The sequence below is a fragment of the Arctopsyche grandis genome, chromosome 12 (genome assembly GCF_051622035.1).
Source record: "Arctopsyche grandis isolate Sample6627 chromosome 12, ASM5162203v2, whole genome shotgun sequence".
Taxonomy (NCBI): domain Eukaryota; kingdom Metazoa; phylum Arthropoda; class Insecta; order Trichoptera; family Hydropsychidae; genus Arctopsyche; species Arctopsyche grandis.
Window position 1 is genome coordinate 17,812,240 of NC_135366.1, and position 16,706 is coordinate 17,828,945.

Consider the following 16,706-nt stretch of genomic DNA (forward strand, 5'->3'; position numbering starts at 1 on the left):
ATATTATTAATACATCGGCAAGACTTACATACATACACAATATAATATAAATTGATAAAAACAAACCTTTGGCGTTAATAACAACATTATACAACTCTCTGAAGACGTTTGCAAGACGAGCTTGTTTACTAAGGATTGGATTATCTTCGACTTGAGCGAGCCTTCTAGTTTTAATATTCCTCGGCGCCCTGAGTGCATGTAAGCGAGTGAGGAAAACGCTTGGATTTGAAATAGCTTGCGGATTCGTCACTACATTCTGTGGAAGAGTCAAAGCTGAAGGATTCGCCGAAGCCAATCCTAGTAAACTATTGGGAGAAATTTGGAAAGCGTTCTGTTGCACACACGATACGATCTGTTGAGTAGCAGCGAGGACTGGATGGGAGAGTAGACGTTCCCGTACTCGTTTAACCTGGAAATATATTTTTTGTATCATTTATAAATGCATCCGTAATATGTGTGATTTTTATACAGTAAAGCCGAATAATACCTTATCTAGATTCCGATGCAAGAAACAGTGCCTATCTTTGACCATAGCTTTTTCCTTTGCCGTTAACGGTTTCATTTGAGGCTCTTGCCAAAATCTGCTAGTCAAATTAATTGATTGCACTTCTTTCAAGAATAGCGCTGCATCGTTTTTATCTGGTGAGAAGCTTCCACTCGATTGACTGTTAGGTTTGATGTTAGCTTTTACGGCTTTACGCGGTCTACCCACTCTGTTAGGAGTGCTTGGAGGCACATTTTGGGTTTGAGTAGACGAAGGCGGATTGACTATAATCGGAGCGGTAGATTTTAGCTGCGCTTTGACGATTTGTTTAGTGATTCTTTGAGATTTTCCACCGATTACTCCACGACAATTTTCGGAATCGCATTTACAAGGCTGTCAAATAAAAAAAAATTGTTAATAATTATAATAGATACATGACGTTAAATTGTAAGATTTTAATTAGCATACTTGTCCTTCTGCCGGATTGAACAGTGAAAAGTTATAATCATACGTCAACTCTTCTCCAGGTCTGATGTCACGCAAGGCAAACAGAGCCATCCTGAACAATCCATTGACAGACCATTTCTGCATTTCACAATTCGGCTGACAGGAATGGTTAACAAACCTTCCCTCTCCGCCCATTCGGTGACCGTCTATTACCAATCCACCATCCAAATTCAAGCAGTAATGATGAGTATCTTTTACATACCGAGTCGCCATACGATCCTGAAACAAATTAAATATAAGAATTTCCTTCATTTACAGATCATATATGAAAATAATACATTTTTGCAATCAAATGATACCTTGAACTCCTTATCTGAAACAACTTCACCAACGTATTCAAGAATAAATGTTCCATTATTAATAGAAAGCTTAGTTCGAACGCCCCATCCTTTATTTTCAGTCATGAACTTGTCTAGTCCGGGAGCCCATTCGTGTCTTTGTATTCGTTGGTTTTTGCAAAGTTCCCTGGAAATGAAATGTGGATTCAGTCACATTGTATAAACAATAAAAAAATATATCACTACATATAAGCAAAAAAAAAAAAGAACTCACTTGCAAGGACAAAGCTGAGGTGAACACTCGGCATAGACTAATCGATTTATACAGTCGTCTTGACATTCATATGACGGTTGACAATTGCACGCTTGACTTTCGCAACCGTCTGGCGTAGGCTTGACATCATAATATACATCTAAACACAAAATATATATTAAAATACGGCCTTAAGGACCCACAAACGATGACAAATTAAAGAAGATTTAATACTTGTTCTAATTTTGCGGTAGTTCCACGACGGAACAGGCTGGTTATACTGATGCTGCCACCAAATATCGTACGGTAGTGAGAAATGAATTTTACGTTGCCTCACCCAACGTTCACAATATGGCGGTGGAGCTAGCAAACCGTTTGGATGGTCTGCTGCATTATAAACGAGCCTGGCCTTATGTTCCACAGGTTTAGGACTATAAAAAAATAAACAAATGATTATAATTTGATTCTTGAAATAACAATGTAAAGGTAAATATAAAATACTCACTCGTTTTCTTTGTAATAATTTGAGAACAGTCCGGCGGCTAAGTATTTTTTCCTCATTCTAGGATTCCGATTGGTACTATAACTTCTTTCACGCTCACTTCGGTATCCTCTTTCGACGCTGCTGGCTGGACTGTCGTCTCTAGATGACATGATACGTTTTTTGCTAATTATACTCTTCGATAGAATATCTATGCTTTTCTCGAAATCAATTTCCTTCTCTTGTAAGGGAAGAGGATCATTCTCCAGACAATTGTCTTGCAAATGCTTTACAGTTTCCACTGAAGCGTCTCTAGACTTGGGTGATTTTTTGATCGTTTTTACGGTTTCTAAAGAGCTGTCTCTCGAGCTTGGGGAAACGTCTCGCAACCTTTTTACCGTGTTACAACTTCGCGATTTCCTTCTGCTCGATATGCGGCAAACATCTTTCTGAATTTCTAAGTCGTTTTCAACACTCTCACTGGGCGATACATCTTTGATGAAGTTTTGGACTATCGTTTTATGACTATCTTTAGAACTGGTTGATTTTAGTTTGCTTCGCTTTGTGCTTAAAGGAATATCATCATCGACATCAAGGAAAGTTTCCGAATTTTTGGTTGATTTTTTAGGCAAATTCGAATTATCGGATGCTAAAAGCGAATTTTTGGATTTCGACTTACTGACTGATCGTTTCGAAAGAATCACATTATCGATACTATCACAAGGCGAAATTTCTCTAATTTTTCTTTTGAGTTTTTCTCCTTTCATGTCGATACGACTGTTGGGTCTCTCAGCTTTCAAGTTCAATAAACTTAACGGAATACTATCTTCAGGATCATTTCCAATAGAACTTGTCGATAATGGTGGCAAACTATCAGTTTCACTGAGAACTTCCCATTTTGCGACAGTATCTAAAATCTCAGGTTGAATATTGGGAGATGGATTACTCTTTTCAATGTAATTTAAAGAACTTCCAGTAATTTCAATTTGAGTATGTACTTGACTAGTTACAGCCGTCTTTGCGGTTGGAACATTTTCATTAATTTTTCCTTGTAATTTTTCAAGCGATACAACAGAAACTCTACCTTGTTTTGGACATTCATCTTTATTTAAAACAATTTTCAATTCGCCATGTTTCTTACGAACGGTTCTTTCTAAAAATGAAACAGTTGCTTCTCCTACTTTGGGCACTCTTTCAAAAGCAGAATTGACCTTCAAATTATTGTCTGACAGTCCCAGCGAATTAGTATCACTAAGGATATCGTCATTACTAGGTGAGAGTATATTCATTTTTTTCTTTTTCTTCTTAGCACTAGGAAAACCTGTACGATTTATTGCTTTTCGTCTTTTTGCCCTCTTTTTCAAAGGCATCGATGAATCTGAGACATGCGTTACGGGCATATTTTCTACATTTTTCATAACAACATTCTCGTTAACAGATTCGTTACATTGAATTTCAGAATTTGTAATATCTGCTGGAACTTCGCATTGAACTTTTGATTGAATTAATTTTGGCATGAGTTTAAATTTACTTTCTTTTAAAATATTCGAACTTTTCTTTTTCTTTTTATCGGACCCACATTCACCTGTTGCTTTCGGATCAACATCATTAGGCTGGTTCCTTTTTGATTGGCGTAAATTATGACCACTTTCAATTTTATCAGATATGACAGATATTATTGAATCAAATTTCTTCGATTTGTTGTCTGAAAGAATGGGAGAGTTGCATGACGTTGATATTTGATTTTCGCCTTCTAAATTATTCTTCACTATTTTTCCATTTATTTTAGCATCTGCATTTCTAAAACTTGATTTTGAATACCTCGAAGATGAATCCACAGATACATGATTAAGTGAAATAGAAGATTTAGGAATTTGCAACTCAATATCGACTGACGGTTCAAATATTCCTGTAGGTTTTTCGACATTCACTACCACCGTTTCTTCAATCAATATATCTGTTCCTTTCGGCAATTTTTTAGCTTCCGCAGGCAATTTCAATTTTGAAATAGGCGATTTTATTACTGTAGCTCGACTAACTGTATCCCGAGTCAAATTATCAATTAATTTGTCGCCTGAATTACTTGTACCACATTTATTTCTCTCTACAATACGAGATTCAATGGATTTTCTTAAATTGTTACTCATTAGGCTATCGAGTACTTTTGAAGCTGAAGTGGGATTTATTTTAGAGACTAAATTGCTTGTTAAGCCTTCGAGTCTATTTTTCTTACGAGTGATAATTTCAGACTTTTGCGCTGGGGGTGGCAAGTGTTTGTTAGAAACTTTTGATGATTTAGACGAATCTGAATGAGGAATGGAAAATTCATCTTTTTTAGTATCTGTTAAACTAGTAATTTTTATATTAACAGATTCATCATTACTTTTATTACTCTGTGAATCAGCAATTTTGGCTTGTATTTTAGTGCTTTCATCTAAGTTACTTCTGTCGTTTAAAGACAGCCGGTCTTCAGACAATTTTTTAGATAAACTTTGTACAACTAAATCAAGGCTTGAATTAGCCAACCTGTCTGCCTCGAGCCTATGTCGCTTTTTAGGCGTTACAATAGGAGCGACGTGTTTAGTTCCATTACTATTGGACAAAAGTGTATTTACTGAATTCTTATTGTCAGATTTTTGGGATAAAGCTTTACCCGACTCATTCTTTGTATCTTTGCTGGGAAGTTCAGATTCTTTAGTTTTCGGCAAAGACTTTTCAAGATCGTGAACCATTTTGTGTACAGCTTTTAATTTTTCAGATGTTTCATAAATTTTCTTTGAAAATTCTGAATGTTCCCCAACAGGTTTCTGTATGTTAAGTTCATCATCTGTACCCGTTGAGCATGGCGAAACGTGTTGACTATTACAACTCTCGACCGATTCATCAATATTTACCGAAAGCGCACTATTCTGGCTCTTATTAAGGTCTGGTTGGGTACTGTTTATAGAACTGTCTTGTATCTTACAATTAGATAGATCCTTTTTATTTTTTTCAGATGAATTACTTGTTTTTACAGATGATTTAGGGGAATCAGCATTGTCTTCGTTCAAATCTCCGAGACAATTTGTTTCAGTACACACAAATGTTTCTGAGCCTTTAGAATTTTCTGTCTTTAAATTTTCAACAAATTCTGTAGCTACCAGGCTAAGACTTAAAGTGTTATTCGTAGATGAATTAATATGATAATGTCTTTTCTTTAAGGGCAGTTTATGCTCATTGGTACTTGTATCTTTATCTTTACTACCTTTGCTCTGAGATTCTAGAAGTTGTTTCTTATGCCTTCTTTTTGATGTGGGGGTTGCGATTTCTGCACTATCAGGACCTTTTCTCTTTTTAGACGTACGTTTAATACATTTTAAAATATTTTCAGGTACAATTTTATCATTACAAGATTTTAATGATTGTTGTGAAACTGATTTGGGTGCACTGTGGCACAATTTCACAAAATGGCTGATGAGACTTTCCATTTCTTGACTAAATTTTTGATCCAACGCACCAGAGACAGATTTTGTACAAATTTCTCTGCTCCTCGATGCTGATCTAGATCTTCGCTGCCTTTTATGTTTTTTGAATTTATGTCTGTGGTGTCTGGAGTCAACACTACTTTTACTTGACATTCGAGATAATCTTCCATTATTTTTTGGGTTTGGAGACTTTGCTGGTGATATTATGAATTGGGTTTTGTGTTTTTTCCAATGCGGAGTTGAAGAATTTTTCTTCGGAGGTTTCTTGAAATTTAAAAATATATTCCTGGAGAGCGATTTACTTGGCACATATGTACTTTGCGATTGTTGAAACAAGTTAGTTACCGGAAGTGGTGACTTTTCTTTTTTGAAAATGGGGTAAATACTATCGGTCGATTTAACAGATTTCTTTGTTTTAGGAGATGTGTTTCGACAAGATTGTTTCAAACTGTTATTATTATTTGGGACATCTCTACCAAAACTGGACGAAGAAAAAGTGTCATTCCGAGAAGTCGATATCGGTGGACAAGCAAATTTATGGGTGAATACCGATAAATTATTAGGAAACATCGATCCAAATGAGTGTTTGTTGGTTTTGTTGAAGTTAAATCTATTGCTTGTGTTAAATATGTTGAAATTCAGCATGTTGGAGGATAATCTTGAACCAAATGTACTGAAAACTGGAGCTGGCGCAAAAAGATCGATCGTATTCAGTGAAGACAAACTCGGTGGGTTTAAATGGCTTGTCAATTCTCCGCCAAAAGTGAATTTGGACGAAGTAATGTTGTTCTTTGAATTTGTGAATTTCGAAGGTAAATATGAATTTTGAGAACGGCATTCAGAATCGGAGTCACTTGTGGTGTGGCCTAAAGTCAAGCAACTGAGAGTTTTGTTGGCAAGCAGAATAATTTCTTGATCTGATACAAAATATTTTTGATTTTTGTAGTAATTTCTATCTCTAACTGACCGGGACTTCTTTAACTTTCTCATCTTACGTCGAATATTCCTAATACTATAATCACTCTTATAACCAGATTTATCACTTTTGTAACCAGATTTATGATCACTTTTATACCCTGATCTAGAACAATGATCTGATTTATATCCTGACTTAAAACCATAATCACTTTTGTATCCAGATTCAATAAGTCTACTACAAACTTTGAAAGATTTAATTTCATGATCACTTTTGTAACCCGATAAAATATCCTTGTATTTAGGATTTAGATCAATTTCTCTCCACATGGGATCCAAAGGTTCATCACAGGGCCCTTCAAAGTCGCTTTGGTTGTCTCTCCAATTTGTAAGATTTTTATTGCTTTTCTTTGACATTGACACAACAAGTTTACTTAGATCTTTTCTTTTGGCATACACTTCCGAAAGTATTCCTTTGTTAGTTCTTATTTCATCTTCACTATCGCCTGAATCGATTATTGGTTTATTTTTTGGTGGTCTTCCAGGGCCCTTCTTTCCAGAATTGGTTTTGTTCAATGGTGGACGACCCACTTTTCGCCTAGGTGGATATAAAACTCTATCTGTAGCATATAACATTCTATCCAACGCAGCAATATCTAATTTGTCAGTCTTTTTGCGATCAGTTTTAATATCAGGTTTGAGAATTTGACTGTCGCACTTTCTTTTCTCAAAAGATTCAACTATATTCTTTTGCTTACAACTAGCTTCACTTGATACTGATCTTTCACGATTACACGTTTCTGTTCGACTTTTTGATTTTGATCGGCTACTTCTTTTGGTTACGTTATTCTTGATGGAAGATTTACAATTTAGAAGTTTTATGGTATTCTCAACAGATTCCATACGTCTAGAAGGTGATTGCGTCGGTGAATTGTGATTCGATAGAATTCCAGAATCTGGTGAAACATTTGGAGGATCATTATTTCGACAAAATTCATTTACAATAATGTTATTAGCATCACTGAGATTGTCACAACTAGATGATAATTTAGGTTCGGCAATCAACTCCTCTCTAATTTTACGTGGTCGCCCTCGTTTCCGCTTCACATCAGATATTTTATTTTGAACATTTCGGGATTCACTAACGCAAGCATTACTTATTTCCGATTTACTATTCCCAAAATGTGATTTACTTGGGGTTTCCATTTTGGACACGGTGTTTTTGGAATCGGCAACATTATTAGATATTGGTACAGCAACAGCCACAAAATCATTATCAACACAATCATCTAAACATGGAGGATTAGGTATGGAAATTTCTATATCATCAGTTGTTGAAGTAAGTTCTGCTAAATCTTTGTTAATTTGTGATAGTTCCTCTGTTTGCTGAGAATTCAACGGTTGATTGTCATTAGTCTGTAGATGTTCACTCGATAAAAAATTTGATGACAATTGGGGTATGCCAGGTATTGTTGGTGGTATGGCACAATCATTTAACCCACTTTTGTTCATGGTACTACTAATCGTACAGTTCATACTGCTAACAGATGGATTTATTTGATTCATCGTATTGCTTATTGGATTTCCCATATTATTCGTATGACTAAGAATTTGCGTTTGTGTCACAAATTGTTGCAATAAACTAGATGCATAGTGTGTGGTCGATGGATGGTTTAAATCTTGACTAGTACTTTCATTCTCTGAACTGGAACTATCAGCTGTAGCTCGTTGTATAGCTGCATTTACCAACTGTAGTTCCATTTCACTACTAGATCCATCTGCACAACAACAAACAAATAAAAATTAAACACATATAAACTTTTAACCAATTTTATAAATGAAATTTAAAATATAAAACATACCATTTTCTTGAACTGCTTTAGTGTGTGTTGTTTGCGGTTGATTTTCAGAGCAAGGTCCGAAATCGTTGAAGGCAGCACACGGTTGGTGTTCGGGAAGAATAGCGGCGAGATCTTCCTCGTTGATAACTTGTAAGCTACAAGCAGCAGCGGCTAAAGCGGCACTAGAATCTGTGTCTGATTCCGTATCCGACGACGAGCTACTGTGAGAACTGCCCGATCGTTGACTACTACAAGAGCTTTCTTCCCCAGTGACTGCTGCTTTGACGACTGCCATCTGTGAATAATAAAGATTTGTTTAAGTTTAAATAGCTGGTTATGCAAAAATAAATAAACTAGGCTTTTTGAAGCGTAAGATATATACAATATTTTTTTCATATTGATAATATACTTTTTCATTTTCAGAAATATATGCATATAAGAAAGGAGGGTTCTAATGGTTGAGCGGTTTTCTTTGATGAGGCAGTGTTATAATGTTTTTTTAAGATTTCAAATTTAATGCATATGTAAGTACCAACATTTTCGGAGAATTTCAATTGCCTGAAACATCAATGAGATTTATTTTGTGTGTGCATACATACGTTTCTCGTCTAATCCCTATTTAATGATACATCTGACAGATATGAAAATAGCTATTTTTACAATACATACATACTCATTTTAAGCAATACCACAATTGACTGAATATTGAATATTTCAGACCTCCAATATTTTGTTCAATTACGCAGTTGTCAACAGAGTTATTTTTTTTGATTTTAAAAGGAAAATACACACATACACCGAAAAGTACACATATGAGTCTGATGCGAATACATACCTAAATTTGAACAGCTGGTGGAAATTATTGATTAAATAACATTTTAAATAAAAAAAAAACGGGTAAAAATGGATTGGCCGATTTCGTTCAAGCTTAGAACTAGGCAAATAAAAATATGTGCCAGAGATGCATTTATTTTATCTTTGTAACATTTGCTTTGTGAACATTATTGGAATTTAATTAACCCAATGGAATTTAATTAACCTTCTAGACCAATTATAAACATCGATAAACAATTTTATTGAATATCATAGACATCTATGGACAAATTGGACAAATTTGCGTTTTTATAAATCAGCGAATTCGAGATGCTGAAAAAATAAAATCTAGAAAAACTAGGACAAGGTTGCCAATTTGTTGGAATTGTTTCAATGAAAATCAGATAAATTGGCATTCTCTGATAGGAAACGATCGACCTGTAGTCACATATCCAGGGATAAACTACAAATACAGGGATGTTTTGTATTTGTAGTTGTTTCTTACATATTTATTGAAACTGGCTGTAGGTGCAAGGCATTCCTTATGCTATATTTTATTTGATATTTTTACTTTATCTGTTATTATAAATGCTATTTTTTATGTATGTATGGATGTATTTATGTTTATGTTAATTGTTATTTTGTTTTTTTTCTTTTTTGTGTTATATTTTTTGACCATTGTGGCGCTTTAGGAATTCCTGTTATGCCACAATGGTCTGTTTAAAATAAATAAATAAATAAATAAATAAATAAATATCCAAGTTCTGGCCAGCGGCACTGGGCAGGTATTGAACCCGTGACCACTCGTTTTGAAGGCATTACATACTAACCACCAACCTATGTATGCTGTTTGTTTGTTATTTATTTATTAAATTAAACATGTAGACTCGTCTAACAGATTGCACCCAAAGCGACGAGTGTACTTTTACAGATCAAGAAACATATCAAATTACATATAATACATAACCACTATATACTTTTTACATGTTTGCAGCGACATCTATGGTCAAACATTGCAAAATTTTTTAAATAAATAATACGATCAATAAGCATTTTTATACAGTACGAATATTTTTGTACATTAATCATCCACAGAGACATCTATGGAGAATCGGCGAAACAACTCAAGGTTTGCGATAGAAATTGGGGAGGGAATGCCAATTTTTACGTTTCAATGAAAATCAGAAAAATTGACAAATTCCGATAAGAAACGATCGACCCCGACAAACCAAGGTCTGGCCAACAAAGGGACTCTAGTGGGAATCGAACCCGTGACACTCTGCACGAAAGTACGCTGTAAAGACACGCTGCTGGTTATACGTTTGTTGCTGTTGCAAAGTATCTTTGTTCTATTGTAAGATATAAGTATGTATATATTATTGCTTTGCGAGAGAGATTTTATCACAAATAGACGTAGTTCTACGCCAAAACGTCTGCAAAAAAAAAACAAAGACGAGGCGAAGATGCAAGGCGAGAAATTTTAGTCGCTTGACGAATATCATAATGGCCGGGGTAATAAATATATTTTTTTATGAATGGTAATGACGAACACTGTAAAGTGCATTGTATAATGCGAAAAACGAGTTTTGGAACTGCTTCGGTAAGTGGCGTTTGGTAACCGGTACGGGGAGATTTCGGCGCAATTTGGGAAGAACGACACCGAACCGGGAGCCAGCCGGGGAATGCAGTCCACCGATGCAATGCTGCACTTCACATGCATAAAACATAATATCTCTCTTTCCCTCATACTACCCGCAACCTACACGCGTGTTAAATGCACCGAGACAACGATAAATTATCATCATCATCGTTCGACAAGGAAAACCTTGCCCATCGAAAAAGATCATCGATCGCATACATACACACACACACACATCAATTAGCAAGGCGAAATTCAATGACACGTAAACACTTACAAATTGAGGGGTGGTGTGATACTTGCACTACCACGACTCACCCTCGTTGATCGCAATCGAAAGGGGGGAGGGGAAAGAAAAATATAAAAAAGGGATGTGTAACAACCCAAGAAAACGACAAAACAGGCAATGTATCCATATTCAAATTGACCGTATTACCCTCGGGGAAAGTTAGGGGTGGTTGAGCAGGTGTTGAGTGTAAATGCACGATCGCGCCACATTTGTACCCACAACTAATAAAATATTATGTGTGTGTGTTTGTACGAGCTCGCTCTTTTCAATTAGTCATGAAATATACCTACTATGAATTTGCAAATACAAACATCATTATGAAGGGGTTTACGACGCGGTGCAATAAAAATAAACGGCGCGCGTTCGGGTTACTAACAAAAAAGATTATGTGAGCGTAAAATACGGCAAATTAATATGAGAAACACATATAATACAATGTGTGAGATTAGGAGTGGTATTTTCGGTTGGATATATATGGGCGTGTCGGGCCTCTTAGTTGAATGGCCTGCTAGTCAGACAACGTTGTTTGAATAATTAATAACCTGCCACCAGGGCAGGAGTCGCCACCTTGATAATTCGGACTCGTAACATACTTTGAAGATTTTTATATTGCATATGATTAAATACGCCCCCTTTACCTTACAGACAAAAAGGACAGAAGATATTATTTAATTGACGCAATTAAATGCTGTTTTTTTTGTAACAGAATATAAAAATAACTACACGTTTGTATGTAAGTGCTTCATTTCCCAAGGCAAGATTTTAAAATTAGATTGTCAAAAGTTGAGGGACGATGTCGAGGGGTTTAAGATTCTCTTGAAAGCAACCAAACCATATCATATATAATATTATTTACATTTTATACCAGGAAGGCCTTACAGGTAAACAAACCCCAATGCGACTTCCTGGCCAATTACAAACAATACAGCATTTTTATCTATTATACAAGTTGCTGAATTAGGAGACACTGACATTAATCATATGCTCGCAATTTAGCGAGACATCTATGAATTGTACATTAATCATACTCAAATAGTGGTGACATACTAGGTAGTATATCACCGGGACTAGTTAATCGGGAACCGTTTCAACAATGAAATCAGAGAAAATTCTGATAGGAAACGATCGACCAGGTGTCACAAATATTCAGGTCTGACCAGCAGCATTACAGATATACTCAGAAAAATTATTTTCAATCGAGGTCAGCTCATGGGATCAAACCCGGCGCCTCTCGGTGTTTAAGCTTAACGACCGAGCTATGCTGCTGGCTATATATGTATAATATAGCCAGCAGCATATAACAATATATATATAACAATATATATATATATATATATATATATATATATATATATATATATATATATATATATATATATATATAATACATGAAATGGTATATAAATAAACTATTCATATATTATACTAGTGTTGTACCCAGGGCCGGCGAGAGGAAAAATAATTACGGGCCTTAAAAAGCAAACTAAAAAAATATCTTATTGATATATTTTTAATATGTGAAAAATCTATCAGAACTATTAGAAAAGCACCTATATGTTGGTAGTTATTTTTTAAAATAATTGAATAAGAAATGATATAACAGGTACGATTTCAAATGGACACAAATAATACGTGGATCGAAAAGTAATGAATATTTAGCATTAATTAAATACATGTATTTTTTATGTAGAATAATATAAAATATCAATATTCGTCAGTCGGATGGTCCGATACGGGGCCCCTCGAGTAGTCCGGGCCCTGGAACTCTACCCCGGCTCCCCCCCCCTCTCCTCTCGTCGGCCCTGGTTGTACCCGATGAAATATCATCGCATGGGTGTCGGCATATTAAGTTATTAAATAAAAAAATTAAAAGAAATGTGTCCGTCTTGTGTTCGATCCGCACGAGGTCGAATTTTTTTCAGGAATATTTAAAAGGAATATATTTAATTTAATATTTATATTTAATTGTTTAATATGAAAAAAACTACTTATCTACCTACATATAAACAATATAAAACACCAATAGAAAAAATAGTTAATTAATTAATTGAATAAATTTTCAATATATGGCATTAAATGCTCAGAGACGTGCCTAGAGGAAACATTGGTAGCAAAAAGTATATATAGAAGTTTTTTCTTTCGTTATTATATTCATACATTTTGTTGGCAGTGTTTTAGCTGTGACGTACATATGTATGTCGAATCGAAACGACTATTATAGTACGGCGAGCGTTACCGCAGATATACACACAGACACACAGAATAGCGATATTATATTAATGATATGACATGATGCTAATTTTTTTAAAGGCTTTTATATGTTTCACTTCGTTAATGGTTCAGGCAATATTCTTACATTCTTACGATCGGTTTGAAACTTTGCCATTTTGCGCGGTTTAGTTACCGATAGAAATTTAAATCGCTTCCGACAGTTCGATGGTTAAAAATAATCGTAATAAACACGTTTAAGAATGCATACATTTTGGAGACGTTGACGTTTAGTGGCCAGTAGCTTTATACGTTTGACTTTCCGCCACCCACTCGTTTTGTCAGATTTGAATTGTTTTTTTTTGTATATGTATTATTAATCATTATCATTGCATTATCAATTTTTTTTTGATTTCGCCGGAACTTTTCATTTCTCTTATTTCTGGCTAAATTTTTTTTTTAAATCCTTTTTTATATCATACATGTGTAACATGTTATGAATTACCCCAAGGCGATAAATAGTTATATTAATTTTTGTACATATTATTAGATTGATTATTTAATTATTAATTATTATTATTAATAATATTATTTAATTATAGTCCCCATAGTAGTAAAACGGTTGCATTTAGATAAAAACCTAATTAAATTATGACTTTAATAGGTTGATGATCTGTCGTAGGACAGATTTGTAAGCTTGATTTTTATTTAAATAAATAAAATAAATTATCAGGTGGTCTTTAGTGTAACATATAAAAAATTTAACTAGATCCTGTACTCGACTAAATGACTGGCAACATGTACACAGAGCTTTGTTCGTGATTTACGCGAGAATAATGATCCGAAGGGGCGTGACTGGTAGCACAAAAGTAGTCAATATTCCAAACAACTCGTAACGAAAACGGGTATAGACAATCGACCCTACCGGTCAACGATCACTTTTGACGACAAATCAGGTTTCTATTGTACGAATCAAATGGAAATCGAACTGGATATGTACATTAGATATTGTAGTCTACACTTGAAGCAGAAGACCACAGACACCACAGAACTAATCTATTCCCAAACAATGTGTATATCCAGTCCAAAATTTATTTTTCAACCCACATTTGTGCAATACTATAACAGATATCGAAGCGCATCGCAGCTCCGTTTATACTACTCCCCTTTGGTAGCATCTGTCTAGACATGAAAGATATACTCAATATTGATAAGGCGATGATAAAAGATTGGCGAAAATCTCAAGGCCACGCTCAATCGCAATACTCCATCAGTGACGGTCGAGCTACCGCGTGGGAAGCCAAATTCAAAATCATCCATGGTGAGCGAAACGAGCGTGTCTGTGCACACATACGTGTACGTACACACAATTGTACATATTTGCACACGGATTGTAAATGCGAGTTTATTGTTATTGATTTTGTGCTATTGCAAAGTAAACGCCGCGAACGACCGATCGAGAGACGCTCTTTCGCCAACGTGTGCAACTTATGTATTTACCAGGGCTGTGGAGTCTAATAATAACCTATAAAGCTATAAAGCTTATAAAATATAGAGGGAAAAAAGAAAAAGTTATAGGCGTTTAAACAATTAAAATCTGACATAGCGAGAGGGCGGCGAAAAGGGAAATAAATACGACAAATTACCAATAGACGTCAACGAGAACGATAATGTTGTATTTTTAAAGCGTGTCTATTACGATTAATTTTTACCATCGTACTGGTGGATTTAATTTTTACATATATTGATGACCAAGCCGAGTAAAATGACAACAGTTTGAAAACGATCGGAAGAGTGTGGATAAGAACCAAAATATTGTCGGACGAAAAAACCGAAAGCAAGCTGATATGAGGCTTGTAATAAAAAAATATATTATGTATTTTATCCAGCACTGCACGGAAAAGACTAATTCTATTCATATTAACCAGCACAGCCCGTTTTCGGCTGGTTCATACTTGTTTTGGACGAGTGCATGGTAAAATCGGCTTACATATACATTACAGAGCGCGACGATACGACGCAATATTGCTTGCTTCGTATCGCCGAGTCAACATTGTCACAATATGACATTTCCGAAAATATTCACATGCGCATGACATTACTTTTATTAGTACAGGTGCACTCGCCACTATGACGTCACGTTGTGAGTGAATATTTCCACAGAAGGGATAGGATACCGGTTCTACCTGATACGTTTCGGTGAAATGTACTGTTGTATAATATGAATAGATCGTGTCGTTTACTGTTGTTACAGATATACCACGTACACATTATGGAACATATGAATGTGTACATATACGAGTAGAGTGTACTAAATAATATTATTCGTACTGCTGTTTACATGTAGATGCCGGCCTGTGCTGTGCTAGTATAAATTAATCTTTAGGCAAAACAGATTTGTAAACGACAACAAATTAAATGGCCATTATTTTAATCAATTTCGGTAGGTATATAAATCAGTTTTCGGTCGGTATTTTATTAACAAAATGGTCAGTATTATGTTATTAAACTTCAGTATAAATAATCAATGGACAGTATAAAAATCTGACGTAAATTCGCCAGAACAAATACATATGTAGCAATGCCTGTTGGATGGAATTGTCTATCAAGATCGTATCAACTTTGTGATATGGACCAAAATAGTAATACTGGCCATTCGTCAAAATAAAACTTGCCAGTTAACATTAATATTGATCATTTATGTTTAAATACTGACCATTTAATATAAATACTGACCTTTATTATTATTTATACTGATCATTTAAAATAAATACTGACCTATTTTTATTATTTATACTGACCACTTGTATACACAACGATAGATAAATAGTGTTTAATGTAAATACTGACCTTTCATATTTAAATACTGACAAAACTAGACTAAAACATACCAGTAAAATACATATAAGCCTTTATCGAATATCAGGAAAAAAGACAATGATAGAAACATTGCGTCTCAAATCTGCATACCGTAATTGTAAAATGTAAAGTACAAAAATAAATATTATATGTATATGTATACCAAGCCACATAAAAAACCACGACTCCACAGCCCTGGTATTTACATACAGGCATACTCGCTGTAAAAAATGTCAGTGTTCATATACATATGTAATGCGGACGACACAACCACCAAATGTCATTCTTTTCTGTTTATTTTTTATTGCGCAAAATTAAAGATGTTTACATCTGAAAAGATAAATATGCAGTCAAGGAATTCCGTCGAGACAGGCCAAGTTATGCGTTGCTGAGCGTATTAACCAGGCCGCTCATTTGTAAATAATTTCATAGGTGAAATGTAATTAAACGGGTAAATATCAAATTACACATTGTGTTTTAAGACTGAGTACATATGGTCTTTACATATATTCAAGTTGGATAAACATGGCAAAAATTAATTTCCAATCAAGCACATTTCTTTCTGAATAAACAGATCGAGCTAAACCATCTGAAACTTTTGAAGGAATTGTAAAACGCTATAAGATTGGAGGCGTTCTACAAAATCACAAAGAATATATCGTGATAAATAATAGA

The 16,706-nt window shown here is 34.8% G+C and overlaps 1 protein-coding gene across 1 annotated transcript in view; it reads right to left on the reverse strand.

Moving 5' to 3' along the window:
* The window catches only part of ash1 (histone-lysine N-methyltransferase ash1), a 43,266-nt gene that overhangs the window by 2,576 nt on the left and 23,984 nt on the right, over positions 1-16,706 (reverse strand). The window contains exons 6-13 of the mRNA XM_077442483.1: positions 8,245-8,518; positions 2,028-8,160; positions 1,757-1,953; positions 1,544-1,682; positions 1,291-1,456; positions 953-1,210; positions 488-877; positions 67-409 (exon numbers count right to left, since the gene is read on the reverse strand). Coding sequence (XP_077298609.1) covers positions 67-409; positions 488-877; positions 953-1,210; positions 1,291-1,456; positions 1,544-1,682; positions 1,757-1,953; positions 2,028-8,160; positions 8,245-8,518 — 7,900 coding nt within the window. The remainder of the gene's footprint in view (positions 1-66; positions 410-487; positions 878-952; positions 1,211-1,290; positions 1,457-1,543; positions 1,683-1,756; positions 1,954-2,027; positions 8,161-8,244; positions 8,519-16,706) is intronic.